Here is a 22,703-nt window from a genome sequence, read left to right as displayed (position 1 = left end):
GCTGTCTCTTTATGCTCCATTGCTTACCGAGCATGGGCAACAAGAGAGTGAATTTCTAGAGTTGTGCTGATCAAGGCCCAATCGGACTTGTCTCATGCGTTTCCGCATGTGATTTCCGGTTCATTCGGCCGTCGAATCGAGATCGAACTGGCAAATGGTGTTGGCCTATCTCTAATCCCACCTCTGGAGAAGATGGGAGTGGAAGGATATTCAAGAGCTGTTTCGACGTCATGCTACATAAACCATGGAATGGGTGGCATGAGCTGATAATGGATTTGTACAGAGTCTTCAGGTCAAGGCACAAGAAAGGTACTAGTTGAGTATGTGTCTCGTGTTCCTGCCATATGCCCTGCACTTGAGCCAATCTCTGTTTAGCGTCTGGTCCTTTTGGAAGGCGTTTCGGTCGACCGATAACTTTTTCCATATCCTGGGCCCTCCCAAAGTATAGCGGATTCGATCGCAATATAATGTAGGAGTTGTGAGGCGTAGAATAGACAGGGTATCGGGGACCAGATATGACCTGGATGCAGTACAATGGCGTTGGATCTGGAGGGGGATTGAGTTGAAAATCAGCGGATAGATATCGCGTTCGATGGGGACTCTGCAAATAATTGAGTTGACCTTGCTGGCTCCAGGTGTGTCTAATGTAAACCATGGATGGTATAAATGAACTAGATACTGGTCAGACTAATCACAATGACTGAGAAAGACTCGTGATACCTCATATTCTCTGCAGTCGGCCCACGGCTTCTCGGTTCATAAGTTTGACGGCTCCAGCTGCTGCGATTTGGCAGAAAAAAGAAGAATCCCTCTCCTTCAGATACAGCTATCTCATTCAAAGCTAGGACATCGACCTCATTTGGGGGAAGGTCACGATGGTTCGTCCCATCAAATGTTTTGTCGCGAACTTGTTGTACGATGTAGTTGCTGAGAGGATGATCTGAAAAGTAGAGGTCGGAAGTCGGAATGTCGCGAAGTTTTGGTTGCACTTTGGTTTTCGGAACAGGGAGATCTTTCGTAGATGAATGACATTTTTTGGCAGTTGATTCAGTCATTTCGCGTTGGAAGAAAGTGGGTTGTGCAGCCTTGGTGAGTGCGACAACTGGAGGATAGGCAGGAAACAACTCATCTGTAGGTGTGGCGCGCCGAGACATGGAATGATTACTCGATTGGGAAGGTGTTGATTATCGTATAAAATGCTCTGTCACTGTCTGAAGCATGGGCCACAAGCACATGCCTGTCGCGCTAGTTACTGCAAACGGGCAATGCTTTCGTTCTATCTCATGGTAGCCATGGAGCAGGGTAGTATATACAGGGTTGTCACTTTTCAGAATTGCGAAAATCTATGTGCAAAATGTTAGTTCACGTACCATGTCACGTTCAGTGTTGGTATCTTCTACCACACTCTACGCATCTGATTGTGGTGAAAGCGAAATCATGCGAGAGTAAAATCAAGACCTTGCCCACATCTGCGCAATGAAACCAAACTACTGCGGGTCCTATGATGTCTTCGCATTTCTTTTGCCTGTAATTATCATCCAGGCTCTGTTCCTCGTTGGAGCGCTTACGCAAGATAGATCATACATTCATTCGATATGTCTTGAAGGTTCTGGCACATAACGAATCTAGGTGAGATGACAAACAGGCAAACACTACTAGTTCAGTATAAGAGAACCTAGGTACATTTGATCATATCAACTCACGAGACATCTGAGACGGACTCACTGTCAGGAGGAACATCGGAAAAAAAAGAGTTTTCACATTTCTGCTCCGTAATCTTCGTGCCGACAAGCTTTTCTATCATTGAAAAACTCATTCTTAAACGATCATCAAAGCCACATCACGGATCGGAAGTTCGATGCCCCGCCCTCTCGATGCGCCTTGAAACTACAACGATCCACCACGGTCCGGAGGATATCGCCATGTATCCTCTTATATCGTCATCACCAATTCCAGAACAACTCGATTGTGAAGTCACCGCTGGTGGGTCTCTGCTGCCTGAAGCCGACTTTGACAAAATTGTGAGCAGCGATATTGACCTCTTCGCAATGATTGATGCTCGCCCATCAAGCACCATCCTCATCATATGCGAAGTCGAGCGAGAAAAATGGGCCGCAATTCTCCAAGAATACATCGATAATGGCCCTAACCCTACAGGGTGTGTTTTCCTTTTGAACGAAACTCAGTCATCTGTAGTTAGAGGCAATATGTTGACGAATACGACCTTTCAGTGGAAGCCTGAATACCGCCATAACCTCCCTGGAGCTGTACTTGAGAGTTACTTTCGCAGCCAAGTAAATACCGTTGTTTGCATTGGAATGCTCGAGCTAACGACTGATATCAACATGGCGAGCTGGCTAAGAGGTTGGAAATGTGTGCTTCAGCCTGGTGGAAGCCTAGTTGTCGAGTTGAGTTGGGACTGCCAGGACCGTACTTGGAGGGATGCTGCAAAGCGATACGCTGTTATGGCTTCTCCTCTTGGTTTCTGTCTGCAGACTGTGAATGGCTGTGATGTCTTCATGGGAGGCCTTTTGCAAGACCGTGCCAGTCAAGACGAGAGGTATCGCATTGCAAGCACTTACCGAAGGCAGGCATCGAGGTTAGTAGCGCGTGGTCGTCACGCCCAGCTTGTTCACGCTTCGGAAGACAAGGCCAGAAACTTTGCAAAGAAGGGAGGGCTCCATGGGGGTGAGTTCATCACGAATGGCGACAAGCTGTACAGTCGATTCGTCCAATGCGAACCACGTGCATGGTCGGATTTCTAGGCCCCATCAAAACTCTCTTTCCATTGTAACATTGTATCAATACCCAAACCAAAAATATTAGTAAATGAAACTTGTTCTTGGTGAAGCTCAGCGAAGTATTGTAGAGAGCATCAGACGATCAGATCCGATTAAGTGATTGAAATTTGTTGAACTTGTATAGATATACGCGTGATCGCGGCCATTGAGTTGCAGTGATGCTCGTAATGAGCTGACTATGTGTTATACGTCTCACAATACTACCTTTTCCATCTCACTCTTGACAACTTGCAAGATCTCTCTTAATTCACTTGTCCTGAGACATGTAGCCGTCCACTTCGATACGTCAATCTTAGCGTGGAGATCAGCCAACAGATCTTGCAGGTTTGCTCCGACACCCTTCCACAGAGCATACTCTTTGTGCTGTGTGTTGGCGGCGGAAGCGGTTAGGTTCCATGCTTTGTCCAACGTGTGGATTGTATTGGCCATATCTTTGTACAGCTCTATAGTGCTCTCGTAAGTGACATCGCTAGAAATTCCTATGAGCTCCTTGGCGTGCTCCAGAGCTCGGCGATGTTTATTCCTCCGACTCGCGTGTAGTCTTTCTCGCTCAACTGTAATGTTTCTGGCAGTGCGTTGTAATTGGCTGCTTGCGCTTCGTGTATGCGTCAAGGCCTCGTTGTGTCGGCTGGCGACAAGAAGGCATTGTTGGGTTGCTTCGCGCAGTTTGGACGCAAGTTGGCCGGTTTGCAAACACGAAAGCCCATGTTTAATTTTCGTGTTTTCGCGTGGGGCGAGAACAGCCGCGCCCAGCAAATTGACTGCTGCGTCTGCGGCATTGCGAATATCCCGATCTAACAGTACCACGCTTTGGCTGATCAGTGCATTCACTGCAGCAATGCAGTCTGGCGTAATGTGGCAACAGCTGTTAAGCGTCTCAGTAGCCCTTTCGAGCCTATCAACAGATACATTGACGTTTGCATGTTTTGCCATAATATTCTGCCCGGCATTGTCAAACCAAGACCCCCACGCAAACGCAATCACCATGCCGATGGCTGCAAGAAGAGAGACATAACGGCGTTTAATTTGCGGAAGCCGGTTTGGAACCACCTGCACGATCTGGCCGTGCATAAATGGTGCAGATATGGCCATTCTATCGTTTTGGTGCTGCTGAATCAAATGGGCCGTTGATGGAGGTGCTGAATTAGCCACATACTGCAACTCGCCGCTCGAAACCGGCTGCGCGTAGTCTGGTTTGGGGGCTTTGTTTGTCGTGAGGGCTTTGTCTGGCGGAGTTTCGACCAGGAGGGGGGGATTAGGTGTGGCAGTCCCAACAAAAAGTGGGACTGATTGCTGGACGCACCCTGCGTCATGCACCGAATAAGATCCATCTTCAATTTTGATGTGCTGGGTTCCGCTTGGAACAATTGGGTCGCGCGAGGATATGGAAGGGGCTCTAGCTTCAGGCGGCTGATGTCTTGAAGAACGCACTGTACGTGTGTCAGCTCTCCTCCGGGCGATGAAGTCATCCACTAAATTCGACATTGCTGAAATCTTGTGATAAATTCTGATGCTTTCCCTAGGACCTAGTAGATCGAGCTACCAGCACTGTTTAATAACGTCGTCTTTTTCTTGTTGCCTCGTTCCACCTCGCTCTCTGTCTAGGATTCTCGCCATCGCCTTTTTGCTCTTCGAAACACGTCTTTAGACATGCCTCTTACGCTGACACCCGCGACGGATAACTGGGATCAGCCCTCTTCCGCAACACAGTCTCCCATTGAGCCAATACATTTCGAAAACGCGAAGGATATAGCCAAAACTCTGGCAGCCCTTGCTGAGAGGTTCATCCAGGCGGGCGAGACTCATCTCGCCCACAATAATGTCTCTGACAGGCACTTTGTCAAGACCTGGAAGAGACTGTTCGAAGAATGTCTTAATGAGTTTGGTGCAAACTACAACAATAGCGAGGATGCAGATAACCGAGATGACGCGGATACAGAGCTAGAGAGCACACCTACCCGAAAGGCCGCAATGCATTAGACAAACATCCACATTGCAGTTTGACTTCCTGCACCGACCCATACCCTTGCGCCTGTATCTTCGTCTGAACGCTGGTTCTCCGACAAAGCTGTAAGAAAGTCCTTTTATTCGGCCGACATACTCATCTTGATAGATTCGTATTTTATTATCAATCTTCACTTTGCTGTTCTTCCCACACTTCGTCCATCGTTCACGCTTACGTTCCACAACATCCGATTTCCCACAATATCTACAATGTCGAATTCCGTACTCAACCTGCACTCGGCCTTCTGTGGGCTTGTACTGCTATTCTTACAAGTCGTTGGTTATGTCCTCTGTCGCCATGAGGTTCTCATTCTTCTCCTCACGGCTGCTGACTACATGGAGAGTCCTCAGCTCTTCATGGTTATTCAGTCGATTGATGAGCACGGGAGTTGGCTGGCTTCTAAACTCGAGATTGCTCTAGCTCACTTTCTCGTGGCTATGAGCAAGAGTCTTCAATTAATGCGCATCGCCCATTAACAATCATTGGACTCAATAGCGACATCCGAAGTAAGTTGCCAATTATCCAATAGTATTTCATAAGTAGCAAAGTATTTCCTAACAGAGTACAGGAGCAACTCAATTTTGCCGCCTGGGAGCAACTAGAAGGGGTCAGCAGTGACTTGGCTCGCCAGCCCATCCGTGCTCTACATTCCACCATGTTCCATAGCATCGAGTCGGCTGCAGCTATATATCGCGTCATATCTGGCGTATGCATCCTTATCGCGCATCTGGTCAAGTCATCACCATACTTCGAGAGACTCGCCATCGCTGGCAGATACGCCTTTGCTCTTTACATCATTGCAACCATAGCTTGGGGTATCTGGATTTCTCTCTGGCGGGCTTTGCGGGTTGTTGGGTTCACTACTGCCGCATACATCGCTGTTGGTTGGCGTTGGCTTTGGTAACCTCTCTCAAACATTGGCTGATCAGCTGTTTTTGGCCCGCATCGATACAAAGTAGGCTTTACAGCATTGCAGAAAATGTGAACACTGATCAAGAGTTGTTGGTGCTCACGTAGTGGTAGACAATGAGGGTTTGGCGTCATGGTGTTTGTTTTTAGCTTTGTATGGGAATATTCTTAGCTTTTTTGTTACGTTGGCATCAAAGTGATTTTGCTATAGAGACGACGTAGCGTATTGAACTATGAGTGAATACTGTGGTGTAGTATCACGTGATCAGAATGTGGATATTTGTTCGATTTGCTTTCGCAAATAGATAGCTGCCTTCTTCAATCCATTCAATCGAGGCGATTAGATTTTAGCTTTACGCTACCAGCTCGATTACGGGTCGTCCCTTGATCTCTTCGAGTTCGATCTTGTATTGTGCCATATACCTATCCCCTTCTTGTGCTTTGCATATCCACCAAGCCATTGCAAAAAAAACCTGGCCAATGGTTCATCCAGGTACTTTTTGTCATGGAAATTGTGGAAGAAGGAGGTGTTACTGTGTGTCGGCATCTGCCGCGCATTCGCTGGAAATAAGCATCGCCACCGTCAATTCACTCCCCGGTCGGCCAACTCTCAACAGACAATGACCTGCCACCTCTCTGGGCATTCAATAACTGGCGGTCACAGCTTCTAAGATGCTTTGATGACTGTAGGTATATCTTGTTAGTGGCTCTGGCCTTTCTGAGTGGAGTTTCTGAGAGAAAAGAATTCTGAGATTGATTACAACTAGTAAGCAGCAACTACGCCCACCCATCCTCCGCTCCACCAATCGACACCGCCACGCACCAGCAGCATCGACACGAGCGACACGTCTGCGACGCCGGTTTCATCTCCATCCTATCGAACACCCAGTGCTTTGCCATAAAACTAAAGCACCATACCCATCTACTCCTTACTCTCCTCTAACCAAACCCTCGCTATAAACTCCCTCTGCCGATCAGTCAGACACCTAGCGCTCAAGGCCTCCTTAATACGGACTATGTCTTCTTAGAGCTATAGAATAGTATCTAAATTAAGTCTTAATTTAGATACGTTAACTATTATAATATCTATGCCTACTAGGTATATATTAAGCGCGTCTGCGTTACTCACGAGGGCGTACTCACCCATCTAGAGGATCATACTTAGATTAATTAGGCCTATACTATCTAAGCTAGCTTCTAACCTATTAAACCTATCTATTATCTACCTCTATATATTATTGTAGATCTTCTTTAGTAGACGATTAAAGGAAGTAACTATAGTATTAGGGGAATTAGTATTTTTAATAGATATAAGATAGAAGGGGAGTAGAGATAAAAGCTACGAATAGAAAGTTAATATCGTTTTAATAGGAGATTAAGTTTAAATAAATGCGCGGCAGTAATAAGATAAGAGAGATAGATAGATATAGTAAATTTATAGGTATTAGAGAGCTTCGCTATACTACGTGTCCTTATTATAACTATAGTTCGTTATATCGTTATCTTATCACAACTATAGTTCGCTGTTCTGCTGCCTTCGTCGCAACCGTATTATAGTTATCGCACCTAATAGAGTTATACCTTATAGTTATATACCTATTAAGAGGTTTATAAATTATTACTAAACTATTCCTAAGGGTTTAAAGTAGGATCTTATAGACGTAATTCTCTTAGACCCTTACTTAGTTTTTTACTTTAACTACACAGTTATTTTTTTAATACCTGATTTTAGCAGGTTAGGGTGTGGCCTGCCATTCTTTTCTGAGATAAATGATCTGATACGCCACATAGCAAACAGAGAAAAAAAGTCAAGTCATATCTTGTTAGGTGCGAATGGTTTTCGGCTAAGGGGCTTTCCGCAAAAAGTCTCGACTCAAAAACAACGCTCCCCAAGACGGTTATCGAATTTTGCAACTCTTGATACGGATCTGGTGATGGATATCTTGATCATGGATTGGATTTGGAGATATCACGTAATGCTAGACAAGCTTTGCATCTTCGATTAACAGGTAGCCGCACGATTAGGCAATGTTTTATTCTATCAACCAGTTTCGAAGATATCGCTTCGGCTTCACGGAAGCACCTATAAGTATGTGTATACATCGAGAGGTGTAGGGAGTGAGTGTTTTATTTAATATCGATACATCGCACCCATATAACACGATAGATGCATGAACGACAATGCGCAAGGCTAACATGGCCCATTCCTCAGACTCCAGCATTGAAACAACTGATGAGTGTCGTATAGAAGAGCAGCACCCTTCATCCAACCTATAGAGGTCTTCTACACATAGCTAGCACACACAAAACTGAAATGCCCCCCGTGTGGCATCTCAGAACCTTAGTAGACACCTCGACATTCCTAGAGGCATTTTCGTGATAGCATTCATCATGACCAAACCCATGCGTTACTCATTCTGAGTGCTTACAGCATCCCCGTTGTCCCGATTTACTCTATCAGCTGCCTTCTGTTGTTCATAGAACCCCTTGGTGTGCAATATGTTCGCCATTCTTAGTGAAGATGCATCTTCCAACGTTTTCATGATGGCACCACTAAAGGAAGAGAAAACACTTAGATGGAAAAGCATCACAATACAGCTCTTTTTTTTCAGCAGCAAATTCATCAGAATGGTCCCTATCTGTATTAAGATTAGCGAAATGAGAAGATGTAAGCAATAATGGAAACACTTACAGCAGTCTCCCGAGTGACTCGTTTCTGATGCCGAATTGCGTACTTGAGTGCAGCATAGATTTTCATGCGACTATCGTTAATCGCACTTGTTTGGTCACGCCTCGCTTTTGCGTCGTCTAAATGGCCATCTAGTGCGTCATTGCGCTCATTTCTAGCGAGGTCAAAGAGACATAGCCGGGTTGTCTTTGTAGCCCTAACGGCGTAGATGAGGATGACGAGGTGGGTCCGCGAGGAGCTCGCGTTGTTATTAGTAGAGCTACTCGTTCGAAATTCATGAGTCTTCGCGACTAGGAACTCGAAAGCAGCTAGGGAGCCAAACTGATAGCATGGACGCTTCGATGGGATTGGCGGTGCATGCATGCTGACCGGACTTTGATCTGTCTTCTCGATGCCGTAGCGAAGGAGTACCTCCGTAGAGAGATTTAGAGAATCGACATTCGTCCCCAGCGATTGGAAGGCTTCAAAAAACAAATTTCTGTCAGGACAAGGCATCTGAAACAGCTCTTTTCCAAAACTTTGTAGCAGGTTCTGTGTAGTATGTGACTTGCCGCTACCACTGAAGCCATCTGTTCCAATACAAACAATACGACCTTGAGGATTATTCAACTCTGTCACAACAGGTTCCAGCTTGGTATAAATGTCGTGTTCGGTTGCAGTGATGCCAAAAACAAGGTCGAATGGACGCTCCACCCAGTCGTTCTTCTCGGATTGCAACAGAGGGCGGACCCTCAACAGCTTGTTGTTCGTCATATCGAAGTCGCATTGCTTTTCTGCCCGAGGATGGTCTGGTTGTGTTACTCTTACTAGATTAAAATATCGTCCAGCAAAGAATTGTGAAAAATTGTTTTGTCGCTGATGCTCGATTTGGCGAATGATTTGCGTTTGGGTCTGCACTTCTTTTAAAACCGCGCTCTCTAAACATTCTTTTTCACCATTGTGTGGGAGATTCTGCTCAGGCTCGAGGTAAAGATCGTCCCGAACGCCCGAGTCGAACGTTTCTCCATCATCGATCCAATCTTCACTGTTGCCATCAACGGAGCAAGTGCCACTTGGCCCGTTGCCAGTATGGGAAATGACTTGTACTTCGGAAATTTGACGTTGAGATAACCTAGACAACTGCATATATGCACATACACTGGAGCAGTATAGTGCTACATGTCTGTGCTCTTGGAGAGCTCCATAAAAGAAAATCCGACGGCGCTGAGGAAGAGAATTACGATTTTTAAATTCCTTGGACATCTTGGTTGGAATGTGCTTGCAAATTTGACTCCAGATTCTTCTTCCAAACCGTTGTCGTATTGTTGAACCTGCTGTTCCCTTCTTTACTTTTTGCTCTTCTAGGATGATGTCGTAATTGGAGCCTAGGAATATATGATGAATATAGCCGCATGTCATCTGGAATTTGGATAACAATAGACCAAAGGCAGCTGCAGCCAGGGAGACAAGGTAGTAAAGATCCACCTCTAGTGCTGCTGGATCTGCAGGTACATCAGAAGCGTCGGCTCCAATGCATCCGTCGGTCCGCGTTCGAATCCAACGCGCTACAAATAGACACCATAGGCTGCGTGAAATGATGCCTCTCCATCTCATCACCTCTTCTAAACTCTCTGGCTGCATGATGCTGATGGTCACCAATAGCCAGTTGAGAGCGTACAAAACTGCAAACCCAACACTCATTGCAATCCAAGATTCAGTTATGAACCAGAATTTCTGTTCCACAATTTAGACACTTTAGATTCATAGGACATTAGAATAAGTACCTTGAGTATACTTTTGGTCTGCGGTGAATGGCGTTGAACGAATCGTTTCTGCGCCGTTCGCACCGAGCTAAAAAACTGAAATGATGCCATCCGTAAGCTCTTGCGCAATGGCTCAGTCGGATCCCAAGAATAAGTGAAAATTGTGGCGGCGAGCTAGAAGTATATGAAATAAGCAGATTGTGGTGTAAGCTTGTTTGTCGCAGGATCTTCAGACAGCAACACGTGCATGTTTGAGACAAGGGCATTGCAGTTGTTTCACACAAAATGCGAACCATATAGACTCTATGTTCCAGTGAAAAGTTTAAATGTCATAATCATCGTCTTTTGGTATCCATAGAATTGCATATGCATTGCATACAAGCATGATGGAGGCGCAGTTTGCAGAGGAGCTTAAGCTGCTTCTAGATCAAGCTCAGGCTTTCATGGATCGACCAGAGGTATGGTGTTGGTATTTATCCTAATGCATATGCTAATTCTTGTTGATAGGGTTTCGCTGTTACCACTCTTCGGAATGTACTTGACGATGAGCGGCTTGCCACCATAAAACGAATCTATGACAGCTGCACCCGCGACGACTGTGGAAACGAAGACGCCGATTACGATTTCGGAACCGAAGTGCAAGAGCAAGACCTGAGACCACTGCAAAAGAAGCGGAAAATTGGCGGAGAAAAGAAGGGGGTCGTTCTGGGTGGTCCCGCAGACCCATGGAAGCGTATAACGAATATGCGTGAGCTGCCCGCCTTAGCTGATTATATTTGCGCACATATAAGAAAGTATCCAGATATTCAAGATGCCGAGAAGTTTCTCAGAACTTTGTCACTTTCAAGCAGGTGTGGTGAATACGACTCTCAGGACGATTTGGGTGACGCTTTCATGGCTCGCTACTCGTGGACTCAACAAGTCGAGCGTCGCAATGAGCAAGTCCATGTCCTACAGCTTTTTAACGACCTTTTTTGGTTTGACATGATGCAAGTTCTACGACCACGGGGTACAGGGCGTGTGGGTGATTCCATGCTGCAAGAGCTTCGTCGCTTCCTCGCCCCGTTGAATTTCACACAACTAGGATTAGAGCAGGATACCGTTATAGCTAATGTGGGAGAATGGAGCATACGGGGATCGAAGATTAATAAGCTTTGCAAGCTTTACGGTTCTGGGGCGATATTAGTCTTGCATAAGCAGCTCTCTAGAAGCTTGTAAGTTGACTTTCCGAAAAAAAAAGTGTTATCCGGCGTCCGTAGCTTACTCTGCTAGTCTTGAAGGAAAATTCACGGCTTCAGGGCCGTATTTCAAGGGCGCCGTTGAGCGGCTCAACATGTTAGAACTGAAGAGTTATGTCAAAGACACTGGTGCTGAAACACTCGCGGCAAGGATTCGGAAGCTTCTTGTGAAACCCTTCCAGGAGGCGTACAATGAGAAAAACCGTTCGTAAGATGTCGGATCCCTCCTAGCGGTGCATATGACCTTGAAAAGCATACTGCGGCTTTCTCTCGTACCATGAGACACTTTACGACTTCTGAAGTGATTCAAAGATTCACAACGGAATGGGTTCATCATGTAGATACACCACTGGGCTACGCGCACCTCTTGATCTCTCTTGTTAGTTATGTGTACTCAATTCCACATTCAAAAGATATTTCGTTCAATTGCAAATCTGTAGCTGGAGTACGTCAAGTAAGTTGAGACTGGTTCAAAGCATATGCATAAAGAGCATTCTGCGGGCAAACAAGCTATAAGGCACATATTTATTATTCATCAATACCATGCCGTCTGCATGATCCCACGCAACAATGTCCACTCTCGTGTCTAAGCAGGCACGCAAAAGTTTACAGCGGGTGTAAATTAGGAGTCAGGAAGCCAGGCTCCAGTAGCGGTGTGTGATTTGAACTTGGTATAGTTTACCTCGCTATCCGCCACGTCCGCATTCATTGACTGAGCAATACCAAATCTTAGTGAAGTAAGGATTGCAGTGTATGGCATGGTTGTCTTGTGCTATGTACACTCATCTAGATCCTGCTTCAGCTGCACAATAAGTATACTGACCGGCTGCAACGAGAGTCTTCGATCTGCTAGCCATTATCCCATATTATGCTCCTCTATAAGATCAAGCCTGAACCCTTTAGAAACTTGTGATGACACCATTTCGCTATCGTATCGCGCATTCTCGAAAGCCTGGAATACTCACTTCCTCGTGAAGGGGCGGATAGTACACAATTTAGACGAACATGGTTACAGTAATTGCTAAAACTATCGTGGGTTTGGTTTGTTTCATGTATAGAGACACTTGGCTCCAGTCGCTCCAATACCGTTGTGTGGAACGGTGGTGTATCCCTATCTTCTTACTCAGGAGTCGTGTTCTTTAGGACAATGAGCTAACCATTGCCGAACATTCTCCTTTTGCTCATCATTGATATTTGCGCGTCCGTACAGCAGTAAACAGGCTCTATGCCAGTCTGCGTCTTTAAGGATTCTTTTCTCCTCCTCGTGTAGACGTTGTGCTTCAGTGTCGTAGCCTGTTGGTCTTGCTTGAAAAAGATCGAGGATCGGTCGTCGAAGCTGGATTTGGAATAAAACGTCGCGTTGAAAGGGATTATCCGGAGCGGGGGCGGCAGGTCGTAACTCTGGGATGACTAGCTGAGCTAGTAGAAGGTTGTCAACATTGTGCAGCATCGCCACAAAATCATTGACTATGGCATCTGCCAGGGGGGGCTCATGGCCAAGTCGCATCCATACTTTCTCAGAGAAGATCTGGAATTTAGCAGCGCGATCGTCGCAGACAGCATTGCATAGTTCCTGGTGGAGATGCAGGATTATGCCATCATCGGAGACGAGTGGGACCGCCATGGACACGAGATACAAGATGCAAAGATGGTTGAATTTGTCCGTCACTGTAATGCGAAGAAAATAACTACAAGAATTAGAAAGTGAGTTTGTGTTGACTGGACGACGAAAGTTTCATGAAGTGACATACCTGGTAAGAGCAGATGACTGTTCGGGAGCGGACTGTCAATATCTATCACAGGGGACCTTCGGTTGTATCCTGCCCGGCATGTACTTCAAAATCGGGCCAATGACGGGCCAGTGCACTAACTAAGTCCGGTACATCATCCACAGCAATACGCAAACAAGGCAAAGTTCAGGTCCAGCAAGCACCATCCCCGCAACCATCAACGATCATACCAAGACTAGAAAATACAAATGCTCTCGAACGCCTTAGTTATGGCGGTGATCGTGGCCCTTATGCTCAGACCCTGGCTGAACGGCGAAAGCCGACATATCCATTGGCGGCTAGTGAGTACCCATTCGGATTGTTCGTGACTTTACTTATCTAACCTTGCCACAGCAGATAACCCAACTTATAGCTGCTATCTCTGTCATGTTCATGGCAATATTAGTAATCTCATGTGTTGCGACGTGGGTTGCACTTCACTGCCTAAGCCCTGAACACTTGGAACTATTCCTCTCGGAACGGAGTTGGATACAGCGGCGCCTCTTTCAACTAGCACTCATCATTTGGGCTTCCTACTGGCAAAAGATATGGTGTCAGTTCATGATTTCTAGTCAATTATTACACCGGATACTAATGCATCGCAAGGAACCTTCCCATTTCCCCACCGCCGCTGACCAAACCTTCCATCGTATTCTTCGCACAGCACAAAGCTACCTCACAGCAAGTGCCTTCAACGACCGTCTTCTTGCCATCCACGATGTCTTCCACAATCGTAGACTGTCCCAGTCGGTTTATACTTGTGATTGCCACACCGGTTCCCCAGCTTTGTTGTTCCGATACATTGAGTCAATATATCCTGGACTGTGTGGTCCTCAGTTGCTAACCCTCTATTTTCGAGAGTCGAGATATAAGATGCAAAAGCTTTAGTTGTGATGTTGGTAGGTGTGGACATGATGGTATCAGCTAAGCTTTGCGCACCTCTGATCAGAAAATACACGGACTGTACAACAGGCCGGCTTCGTAGCATCATTACAGCAGCAGTTATGCAAGCAAAAATCATCGTTTCGAGCAACGAAAGAGATTTCTTGACCCTTGTTGGCACAATGTAAGCTACGAGAACGACTGCGATTGTCGTAAGGATCACATGCGCGGGCATGTTTTGGCAGGATGACAGCTTTTAGTAGGTACGTTCAGGAATGATATGTTTAAAAAGGTTTTAGATAATCTGGCATTGAACAGCGAGTTCTGTTTATATGAAAGGTAACCGACTTGCTGCCGGTATTCTAGGGCCTTCCGGTCTCCTCACTGAGTGTGTCCGGCGATAACTTCTTCAACTCTCTGGTATTGATTCCCTCTTTCAGATTAATTCTAGAAATATCGCTGAATTTCCTAATATGTTTGACAACAGTTGCTGTTATGTTTGATTGCAGAGTTGTGGCTACATGTACAATGACCACGTGCCGTCTATCTGGTTCATGACACCCAACCTTATCACCTCGGACTTTCAGGATTTGGTTTGCAACTTCAGAATGACATGATGGCATTTCGAGTCATACCATCAGATTTTCAAGACTATATATCGAATTGGAGCATCAGACAAGAACTATCTAATGGTCATAACAGCAGGCTTACAGGCGACCCCTCACCCCTACATTACCACCTACTCGTTAACATGCGCAAATCTTAAAGCCTTTGCATGTTTCTCATTGGATAGACGTCCTTCAGGAAGTCTAGCAACTTATAAATGTTTACATATAAGAGACAGAGTTAGATTGCGAAGCAAGTTCAGTCACGAAGACGTGAATGAGATATCATCCTTCGTTGATTGATTGATTGTTGCAGCTTGAAAGCCGGATCTTTGCTCCATAGTGACTTTTCTAACAGCAATTCTTCCCTCCACAAGGCGAATTGTATTAGTTCATGTTAATGATCGTCGGGGCTGACTAGCTTCAGTAGCGGACCATACTACCCGACATTGAGCTGTTGGAGGGACCCTTGGCAGTATCTATCAGACCACGTCTGAATCCCAAGCTCCCGTATAGTGAAATCATTACAAATACTGCAGTAGGCTAATCAATATTTCAATACGGAAAGCCGAGGCGAACATCAGCCAACACAGTGACGGAGCCAAGATTTGGGGTACCGAAGCCGCGACCACGAAAACCGCCTCCAATCAATTACGAAAGTGACACTTAGTGTACTTCCCAAGTGTTGTGTCACACTCAATCTTCGTATTTGTGTATGCAAGGAGCCTTGATCAAAAGAGAATATCGTGGCTTCTACTAGGCGCTTCTGGATGGCTGTGGTGCATCGTTGTACAGTCTCACCGCCTCCAATTTCGGGGCCAATCAGGCAATTGCCAGTCCGAGGGGCAGTTCAAGTATCACAATCGGTTGGAGTTGTCCTATTCCGTGTGCTCGTCACACTACAGCACATTAATCTTCAAACGACGCCTGTCTCAGTAGGGCAAGTACAATTTTCAATGTACTTGGCATTACGCGAGATGCATTTGCTTCTGTCTAACCTGCAGAAATCCCATAGCACAAGTTTTCCTAAACCCAGCCAGTCGATTGCAGGCGCTTGTTAGCCTTGTTGCACACTCCTTTAGCCTTACCGATCACGCTGCAAAGCATCTAAACGGAGTTGTTGAGCAAGAGCCAGCCTGGACATGGAAAGCAAACCAAGAAAACCGAATGAAATCCACGGCTACCTACTGCGCATGCAATTTTAATAGTGTTGATCTAGAACAATCTTTATCCTGCCAAGAGTTTTGTTCATGTTGCACTCAGTGTACGACGTGAAATGCGCATCTAACGACATGATGGCCTGTATTTGCAACAGCAGCTTGAATCAGTGATTTTCTTAAGCTATCAAGCCGTGTTTGAGGTTCTGTGCCGTAGCTCGAATCCAATCCTTTCACGCTCTTGTAAGCTTTCGGGGGAAAAATCTGCCAACTACTGTTTATTCTTGACTTACACCGAAACTCTTGCGAATCAATATGGTGAAAGCAAAATCTGCTGGAGAGCCAAAGCAAAAAACTGTAGCTAATCGATTCCCATCTCTAAGTGGATGGGGTACGGAGCGCAATGCATTTCGCATGCTATCTGAAGCATGTATCCAAGGGTTCAAGGAACATGGATATCGCATTGGTGTCATTCGCGGTATGTTCTCTGATATCTAGTGTAAAAACTTTAGTTACTAACTTAACATCTACTAGGACCGGATTTCAGTGAGCTCGATGGGGGGCTTATTTTTGACCCTCCGGATGGATTTCCTATGAACATGGATCCGTCTGATGTGTGGGCCTGGGTTCATGAACATAGAGAGGATAGCAACCTACAGGTTGTGCCATTCGACATCAAATCCAGTATCAGCGTTCGGTCATCTCACCAGATTCCTCCTATTTTCATGGTTGCACCTCCTGGGCATCCTGAGATCCTATGCATTTTACCCATCAATAGCTACACATCCATGTTGGCGAGTATGAAGTTGGAATACGCTGACAGCCGTGGTGTGGAGTTCAACAAGGCGCATCGGATGCGACAACGGGAACCTTTGCACGTCAGTTCTCTCTTGGCGCCGTTCGCGGTACACCAGCGCGATCTCTTTCGAGCCCTAGCCGGAATTCGAGATGCATTCAAAAGCCAATCAACTTATAGAAATCCATCTAATGGTATTACGCTGCGAGGCTGGATGCCACCAGAACCTGATTCTAGTCTCGAAAAGGTGCTGATGGTATCGATGAGCAAGCAGGATCATTCCGCGCAGGTTATTCAAGAGCTTGTTCAGACTCTCCATGCTCAGCCAGACTGCCATATAGAGATATTGTTCAATCTCGTGCAGCCACTAGCCTGCGACTTAATACTTCGAGACAACGCATCATCCACGACGTACCTACTTGAGCACAAGTTGAGTACACCTAAAGAAAGAAAGCCTAACACTGCTCCCCTGAAAATCAATGAGACATGGGCGAGTGATAAGCTCAATTGGCATTTTCTCTTCCATCAGCATGGCTATTGGCTGATGATCCATACACGAGAGGGACACAAAGCAGGGAGCAACACGCCCGTAGTCCGCATCGACATGAGGACCCCCGACGCAGCCTCCAAAATCGCAAACACAATACGCGCTCATGGGAAGTTGGCTAAACGGAGACTTCAAAACAAGTGGCGAACCCTGGATTTATACGAGGGTAGCCTCTCGGATGAAACGACTATGTCGACGGAGCCAGTTACCCGAGAAATGACTATACATGGCAGATCAGCCGCGAGAGAGCAACTCCGTATAGCATTCTGCGATGCCATCAATAACCAATGCTATAAGCTGAGGAAACACGCTTGTATCATTCTGGAAAGTAGTGGCTGTGGAGAGGCGGTAATAATTCGACATGACTGGACGGACCGCGATGTGGCTATATACCAGGCAAGCAAATCACTGCCTGTCTCTCTTCTAAGTGGAACACAATCCAGATCTTCTCAAGCGCTCGTACTCAACTTCATCCCTCACTACTGGCCGCCTAGTGTCGAGTCTTTGCAATTGTTCGAGCCGGCACGCCTTAGGATGATTCACATACCACTGTGTTTACGTCAACCCTTCATCTATATTGCTGCCACTATTAGCGCTCAATCTGCTGATCGAAAGGCTTGTATCGAAAAGCTCATCATCTTACCTTCGGAGGATACGGATTGGAAGATTGGACCTGATAGATGCCGTGTTTGCGATGATGAAACTAGAGCGAGAGATTGGAAGCCGGTCGTCCAGAGTTTGGTTGAAAGCCAGGGAAACCACAACCCAGGAAGCTCACTCATACAAGTTCCCTTCCTGAACCAACGAGCAGAGCCACTCTGCAAGGTTTATGATTTCAATGACGGCTCAGTGCACGGTTATCTCGATGGTATCTTGCAGGATCAGAACTCACGTTATGTTACTCCCATCTATGGGCCAAAAGGCATTCTTCAACGACAATGGAATCACGGTAGCCCTCGAATGGTGGATACTGGCTGTTCTAGCACCCACAAGTAAGTGCCTTATTGAATGTTATCAAGCAACACAGTACAAATCCTCTAATATTAGGATTAACATGTTTATAGCATGATGTGTCGAGTCTTAACGACCCTTCCGCCCAACACCGAACCAATGCCGATCGAAAGCATCGAAAGCATACACAGCCGGGAAAAAGAAACGATCATGAAAGAGAAAGGCTGCCTTGAAAAACGTGCGATAGCCTCCGCCCACCAGACTCTGATCAGCAATCCCGAGTACGGTATGCCATTGGCGAACATCCTAGAACGGTCTGGCTTCAAGACAGCTTATACTCTGCGATGCGACAAGTGCACGGATAAAGATGAGTGTTGCTTCTACATCCCAGAAGTTGCGTACAGCCTTAAAGCAAAGATTGCATGTGCAGCTTGCTGGGGTAAATCGAAAGCGATATGCTCGTTCCATGGCATCGCCAATACCCCAGGTCTAGTGGATGCGATGCGCAATTTTGATCCATTTAGGCGCCATGTACCTTGTAATCAGTGCTACGTTGATCGATACGAGTGTGACAATCGAGCAGGGTCTTGCGAAAGGTGTGACACTCAAGGTGAGGAGTGTATACGGGAACTTTGTGCATACGCGGACCAGCCTGGGGACGACTCTAATTGCCCGAAAGATTGCGACAAAGCCCATGACGATGATGGCTACACAAACGCCCGTGCGATCCCGAGGGGTGCAGGATACAATGTGCGTCTGCACTTACGGAAACAAGCGCAAGCACGCAAAGATTGAATCTTGAAAACATCAGCAGGAATAAGAGTCAGGGAATGGTGGATACGTTCACAAGAGGCCAAGTAGTATGAGGGGGGCTGTATTATGCGGCGGATGAATCGTGAACACCAGACGAAATAAGGATGCGATGTTTGGTACTCGGCCAATTGCAATTCATCCCGCACATTTCTCTTTCTCGAATAGTATTCAATATATTTATATTATGGTATGGAACAATTTTGCATCAGACATCGTTTGACCAAATGGTGTAGTGGTTATCACGTCAGTCTCACACACTGAAGGTCTAGAGTTCAATTCTCTGTTTGGTCATTAGTTCACTTTTTTTGCCGATATGTACCTTCCGTCCATTTCAACAATATTACCTGCCCCGAAGGTTATCTTGTGCAGACTACTATACAGGATAAGCTTACTTGTGGGTAAGATGATTGCGTTAAGGTTACTAGGCTTGGATCTATTCCTGTGCAATTGTTTTTTTGTTCGCGACATTGTATAGATGATCCAAACATGTCCCCATTGCCACATACTCGTGAACAAACTTGCCTTTGATGCGCAAATAGTTTTTCTTCGTCAAGTGGTGAATAAACAGCAAGTATTTCTCTCTAGCAAACGTAGGATGTCCTTGTTTGTTCACTGCTCACCATCACTTTAAAACACAGTTCCTCTCGCACGCACTCCAGCAACTCAAATACCTTCACTGGGCAGAAACCAGACCATGCGGACGAAAAGGCTGGCCGTAGTGGATCATGACTGGGATGACTGGCATGCCACGATCGATCCTGAACGACAAAGCCTTCTGTTGCATGAGGACGCACCAGTGGACATGTTCAGAGCGAGCGGTAATATACAATGGGATGACTTGGCTGGAAGACTTCGGGACGTGGAATGTCCTGAGTCGCTCTTTGACGGACATGATACGCTAAAGAATTATGTCAGCGCCATCTTCCTTAGAACGATACCGGTAGTTGCGCTTATCACAGTATCACTCAACAACTACGTGGTGCGCCACAATCTGCCCTGCAAGAACTCTCTCTTCTCTTCCACTAATCTCTTGTGCTAACATTGGCAACAGTCAAGTTTTCTTGGAGCCACGTATCTCTTTCCTTAGGTGAAAGTGATATGTTTATGGCATTTGGAGCTTGGTCTACCAAGGAACAGGAAGAATGGATGTCGATGAGCCCTGCTTATCGTGCAAAGCGATGTACCGTATGGGAGAGTACAATCCGCCAGAGGTATAAGGTTATGCGTATTGCCTTAACAAATGCTAACTAGATGCGTATGCAGTTCACAAGCAATCCAAATTCCCTACACCAGAAAGGAGCAAGTTTCATTCTTCAAGAGTGGGGCTCCGATGACAATGTCTAACGCTATCGTCTGGGCCGCAAAATGTGTACGCGAAGACGGCGAAAAAGATGCTGGAGAGCTTTTTCTTCAATGGCGCAAGGTTGATGCCAACAGAGGCCAATGCACTACGAGCGAGAAACTCTTCAACGTATTGCGGAAGTATTACCTAGAAGCAAGTTCACACAAACAATGGCATGTGTTGAGCCTTAGAGCCATCACAGCTATCCACAACAAGAGGAAGTCAACTAGAAGGCACACGACCACATTTTGGAACAAAGTGGAAGAAAAGATCGCCGATATCCCTCCCATGGTTAAGAAATAGAGACACGAAAGCATTGGAAGGATGGTTGGACTGGGTGAGCATGGTTGTTATGTAGCATAATTGATGTGCTGAGATGAATAGATTTCACGTGCAGATACTTGGTTCTGGGTCGTGATATGCAACTCTCATTTATCATCACTCTTTGTGTGTAAAGGTCTACAGTTGCTTTCCTTTTTTTTAGGGAAGACGCGAAAATTGCTCGAGTTGCCAGCGTTCTGATAGGGTGAAAGAATCTGAGAATCGTTCAACGCTCCGTTGTCGTCTCAAATGTCTAATCGGCATTGTTATCACGCGCACAAGGCAGTCCGACCAATGACAGTCAATGCTGGTGCTCGGACTTTCGGCCTGGCCGGTGGTAACCGAACACCCACACAAAAACGCAAAAAATCAACGGTGATACCAATTAGGTCGATAACTGTAACAGGACATGTCTTGGCTATCAAAGTCAGTAGCGGGATCATACATCGCAGCTTCACCGTCGTTGTAAATTGTCTATGTTTTCTATTCCATTTCTTCAAGGAGTCCCCTGTCTCAATAACAGCGTGTATCGATCATTTCGATATCAAGCTCTAATTGCCGCGCTTCTTTGACATGTCTTCGTCGGAGTCTGACAGCTCAATGAATAAGGGCCTCTTCAAATCCTTGCGAGAGTCCCGCATCTCCCTCTCTTCCACAAGCATATCTACAGTAGGTAAGTGTAAGCAAGATAAAGTGCAAGTAGGCAAAAACTACCTCGAAATCTCCTGAGAGCGTTGTATAGCACTTGAGTTTCCTGTTTCTCTTTGATGAGACGATCTAGTCGTTGTTGCAGATCTTGTACGTCGCCTTCACCATCACCAACATTGTTGACGTCTTCGTTATCCGTATAGTCGTGGTCGTTTCCGTTGTTTTCGCCGTTTTCGTCGGGGCTTCGCTCGTCTCCCTCATGTCCGTCTTCATCATGTCCATCTCCATCTACAAGCTCTCGTATCTGATCGTGCGCGCGACGAATATCTTTATCGAGGTTTTGCTGTCGCCACTCGATATCACTAATGATAGGACTAACAATCTTGTCTTGCATGACCACTGCGACGGTCACGAAAGCGGAGTGCTTGTCGTCAATCGCACTGGTGAGTCCAGCCACATTGCGGTCCTCTATACATCGTTAGAACGTGTGCCTCTCTTTTTCTGCGAAAACACATGAATAAAGCAGAACCTACCAACCAAGCACTCTTGTCCGGCTACTATACGGTAGATGTCATTAGCCGCTGCAGACATCCTCTTCGGCATCGGTCGTAAGGCTTCGATGAAGACTGGCCAACATTTCTGAAGACGATAGGGATCTGGCACGAGGATAGGATCAGGTTGTCGCAACTTCGTCGTATAATCGAGCTTCTTTTCGTGCTCTTCATACTGCAAATCTGTCCATAGCAACTGTCGTGCGAGATCCAGCCATCGCTGGCTGTCTTCGACGCCTGGTATCAGTCCTGGAATCACATCCTGAAACTGCATATGTTGCGTCAGTCGTTGGTATCATGTGCGGGGAATAGTAGCTGCTTACCCATGGTAATTTCCTGCCTTTGCTAACATGCTTCTTGAGTTGCTTTAGGATTTTGCTATCGTCTTCCTCACTCTGAATGAATTCGAAGAGCTGTATGCTATCCATTGTTTAGTCAAACGTGGCGTACGTGCGAAACTACTCGCAGTCTGCTTGCGTTGTAGAAAATGAGATTGAGAGCTTCGGACGCAGAGAAAGACAGGTTGACAAGTATTGGATCCGTGTGCGCGAGAAGGCCTCAGGCACGAATGTTAGTAGCAAACTTACCCTCTTCTTAATTATCTTAGAATGTCTCAGCTTCATGCACGTCGCCGCAACAAACACTGTCGACTAATTTGAGGCGCTGTCGACGCATGAAAGGAAAGCCGACAGAGAGTCGACAGAAAACCTAGTTAATGCATAATCATACAGTTGTCACTTGGTTATAATTTATATATCTTTGAAACGATATGACTAATGAAAGTAGATGTATGCTTGTTCTGAAGCATCAATAGACCTTGTACCCACATCTTGGTAACTCGGGACCTTTCGCGTCCGATCTAACATCAGATGAATAGATATGTGAGGCGAACGTGATAACCAACTACACCACCAGGCCGATTTGATATGAGATGAAA

The 22,703-nt window shown here is 46.0% G+C and overlaps 11 protein-coding genes across 11 annotated transcripts; 6 read left to right on the top strand and 5 right to left on the bottom strand.

Moving 5' to 3' along the window:
- Positions 1 to 671: 671 nt before the first annotated feature.
- COCVIDRAFT_24092 (hypothetical protein) lies at positions 672 to 1,154 on the bottom strand (the record flags this gene model as incomplete). Its single annotated transcript, XM_014704122.1, has 1 exon — positions 672 to 1,154. One exon carries the CDS (start codon positions 1,152 to 1,154, stop codon positions 672 to 674), a length of 483 nt encoding a protein of 160 aa, XP_014559608.1.
- Positions 1,155 to 1,874: 720 nt separating this feature from the next.
- COCVIDRAFT_35180 (hypothetical protein) lies at positions 1,875 to 2,765 on the top strand (the record flags this gene model as incomplete). The annotated part of the gene is made up of 1 exon (XM_014704174.1): positions 1,875 to 2,765. The coding sequence occupies one exon, from the start codon at positions 1,875 to 1,877 to the stop codon at positions 2,763 to 2,765; it is 891 nt and encodes a 296-aa protein (XP_014559660.1).
- Positions 2,766 to 2,993: 228 nt separating this feature from the next.
- On the bottom strand, positions 2,994 to 4,286 carry COCVIDRAFT_91210 (hypothetical protein; the record flags this gene model as incomplete). The annotated part of the gene is made up of 1 exon (XM_014704173.1): positions 2,994 to 4,286. The coding sequence occupies one exon, from the start codon at positions 4,284 to 4,286 to the stop codon at positions 2,994 to 2,996; it is 1,293 nt and encodes a 430-aa protein (XP_014559659.1).
- Positions 4,287 to 4,451: 165 nt separating this feature from the next.
- On the top strand, positions 4,452 to 4,781 carry COCVIDRAFT_35178 (hypothetical protein; the record flags this gene model as incomplete). The annotated part of the gene is made up of 1 exon (XM_014704172.1): positions 4,452 to 4,781. One exon carries the CDS (start codon positions 4,452 to 4,454, stop codon positions 4,779 to 4,781), a length of 330 nt encoding a protein of 109 aa, XP_014559658.1.
- Positions 4,782 to 8,056: 3,275 nt separating this feature from the next.
- Positions 8,057 to 10,257, bottom strand: COCVIDRAFT_13477 (hypothetical protein; the record flags this gene model as incomplete). The annotated part of the gene is made up of 4 exons (XM_014704098.1): positions 8,057 to 8,077; positions 8,145 to 8,354; positions 8,408 to 10,117; positions 10,168 to 10,257. 4 exons carry the CDS (start codon positions 10,255 to 10,257, stop codon positions 8,057 to 8,059), a joined length of 2,031 nt encoding a protein of 676 aa, XP_014559584.1.
- An 876-nt stretch (positions 10,258 to 11,133) lies between these two features.
- COCVIDRAFT_91311 (hypothetical protein) lies at positions 11,134 to 11,364 on the top strand (the record flags this gene model as incomplete). The annotated part of the gene is made up of 1 exon (XM_014704171.1): positions 11,134 to 11,364. The coding sequence occupies one exon, from the start codon at positions 11,134 to 11,136 to the stop codon at positions 11,362 to 11,364; it is 231 nt and encodes a 76-aa protein (XP_014559657.1).
- A 642-nt stretch (positions 11,365 to 12,006) lies between these two features.
- On the bottom strand, positions 12,007 to 13,332 carry COCVIDRAFT_13475 (hypothetical protein; the record flags this gene model as incomplete). Its single annotated transcript, XM_014704097.1, has 6 exons — positions 12,007 to 12,156; positions 12,208 to 12,230; positions 12,350 to 12,495; positions 12,542 to 13,052; positions 13,136 to 13,218; positions 13,256 to 13,332. 6 exons carry the CDS (start codon positions 13,330 to 13,332, stop codon positions 12,007 to 12,009), a joined length of 990 nt encoding a protein of 329 aa, XP_014559583.1.
- Positions 13,333 to 16,112: 2,780 nt separating this feature from the next.
- Positions 16,113 to 19,943, top strand: COCVIDRAFT_35175 (hypothetical protein; the record flags this gene model as incomplete). Its single annotated transcript, XM_014704170.1, has 5 exons — positions 16,113 to 16,275; positions 16,332 to 18,132; positions 18,205 to 18,560; positions 18,616 to 18,841; positions 19,589 to 19,943. The coding sequence occupies 5 exons, from the start codon at positions 16,113 to 16,115 to the stop codon at positions 19,941 to 19,943; spliced, it is 2,901 nt and encodes a 966-aa protein (XP_014559656.1).
- Positions 19,944 to 20,240: 297 nt separating this feature from the next.
- Positions 20,241 to 20,549, top strand: COCVIDRAFT_91382 (hypothetical protein; the record flags this gene model as incomplete). The annotated part of the gene is made up of 1 exon (XM_014704169.1): positions 20,241 to 20,549. One exon carries the CDS (start codon positions 20,241 to 20,243, stop codon positions 20,547 to 20,549), a length of 309 nt encoding a protein of 102 aa, XP_014559655.1.
- Positions 20,550 to 20,861: 312 nt separating this feature from the next.
- On the top strand, positions 20,862 to 21,122 carry COCVIDRAFT_91221 (hypothetical protein; the record flags this gene model as incomplete). Its single annotated transcript, XM_014704168.1, has 1 exon — positions 20,862 to 21,122. The coding sequence occupies one exon, from the start codon at positions 20,862 to 20,864 to the stop codon at positions 21,120 to 21,122; it is 261 nt and encodes an 86-aa protein (XP_014559654.1).
- Positions 21,119 to 22,194, bottom strand: COCVIDRAFT_91356 (hypothetical protein; the record flags this gene model as incomplete). Its single annotated transcript, XM_014704167.1, has 4 exons — positions 21,119 to 21,231; positions 21,282 to 21,683; positions 21,749 to 22,034; positions 22,090 to 22,194. 4 exons carry the CDS (start codon positions 22,192 to 22,194, stop codon positions 21,119 to 21,121), a joined length of 906 nt encoding a protein of 301 aa, XP_014559653.1.
- Positions 22,195 to 22,703: the final 509 nt, after the last annotated feature.

Source organism: Bipolaris victoriae (assembly GCF_000527765.1).
Source record: "Bipolaris victoriae FI3 unplaced genomic scaffold scaffold_17, whole genome shotgun sequence".
NCBI classification, from domain to species: Eukaryota; Fungi; Ascomycota; class Dothideomycetes; order Pleosporales; family Pleosporaceae; genus Bipolaris; species Bipolaris victoriae.
Note: the sequence above shows the minus strand (reverse complement) of the source record. Positions and strands in the feature narration are given on the sequence as shown.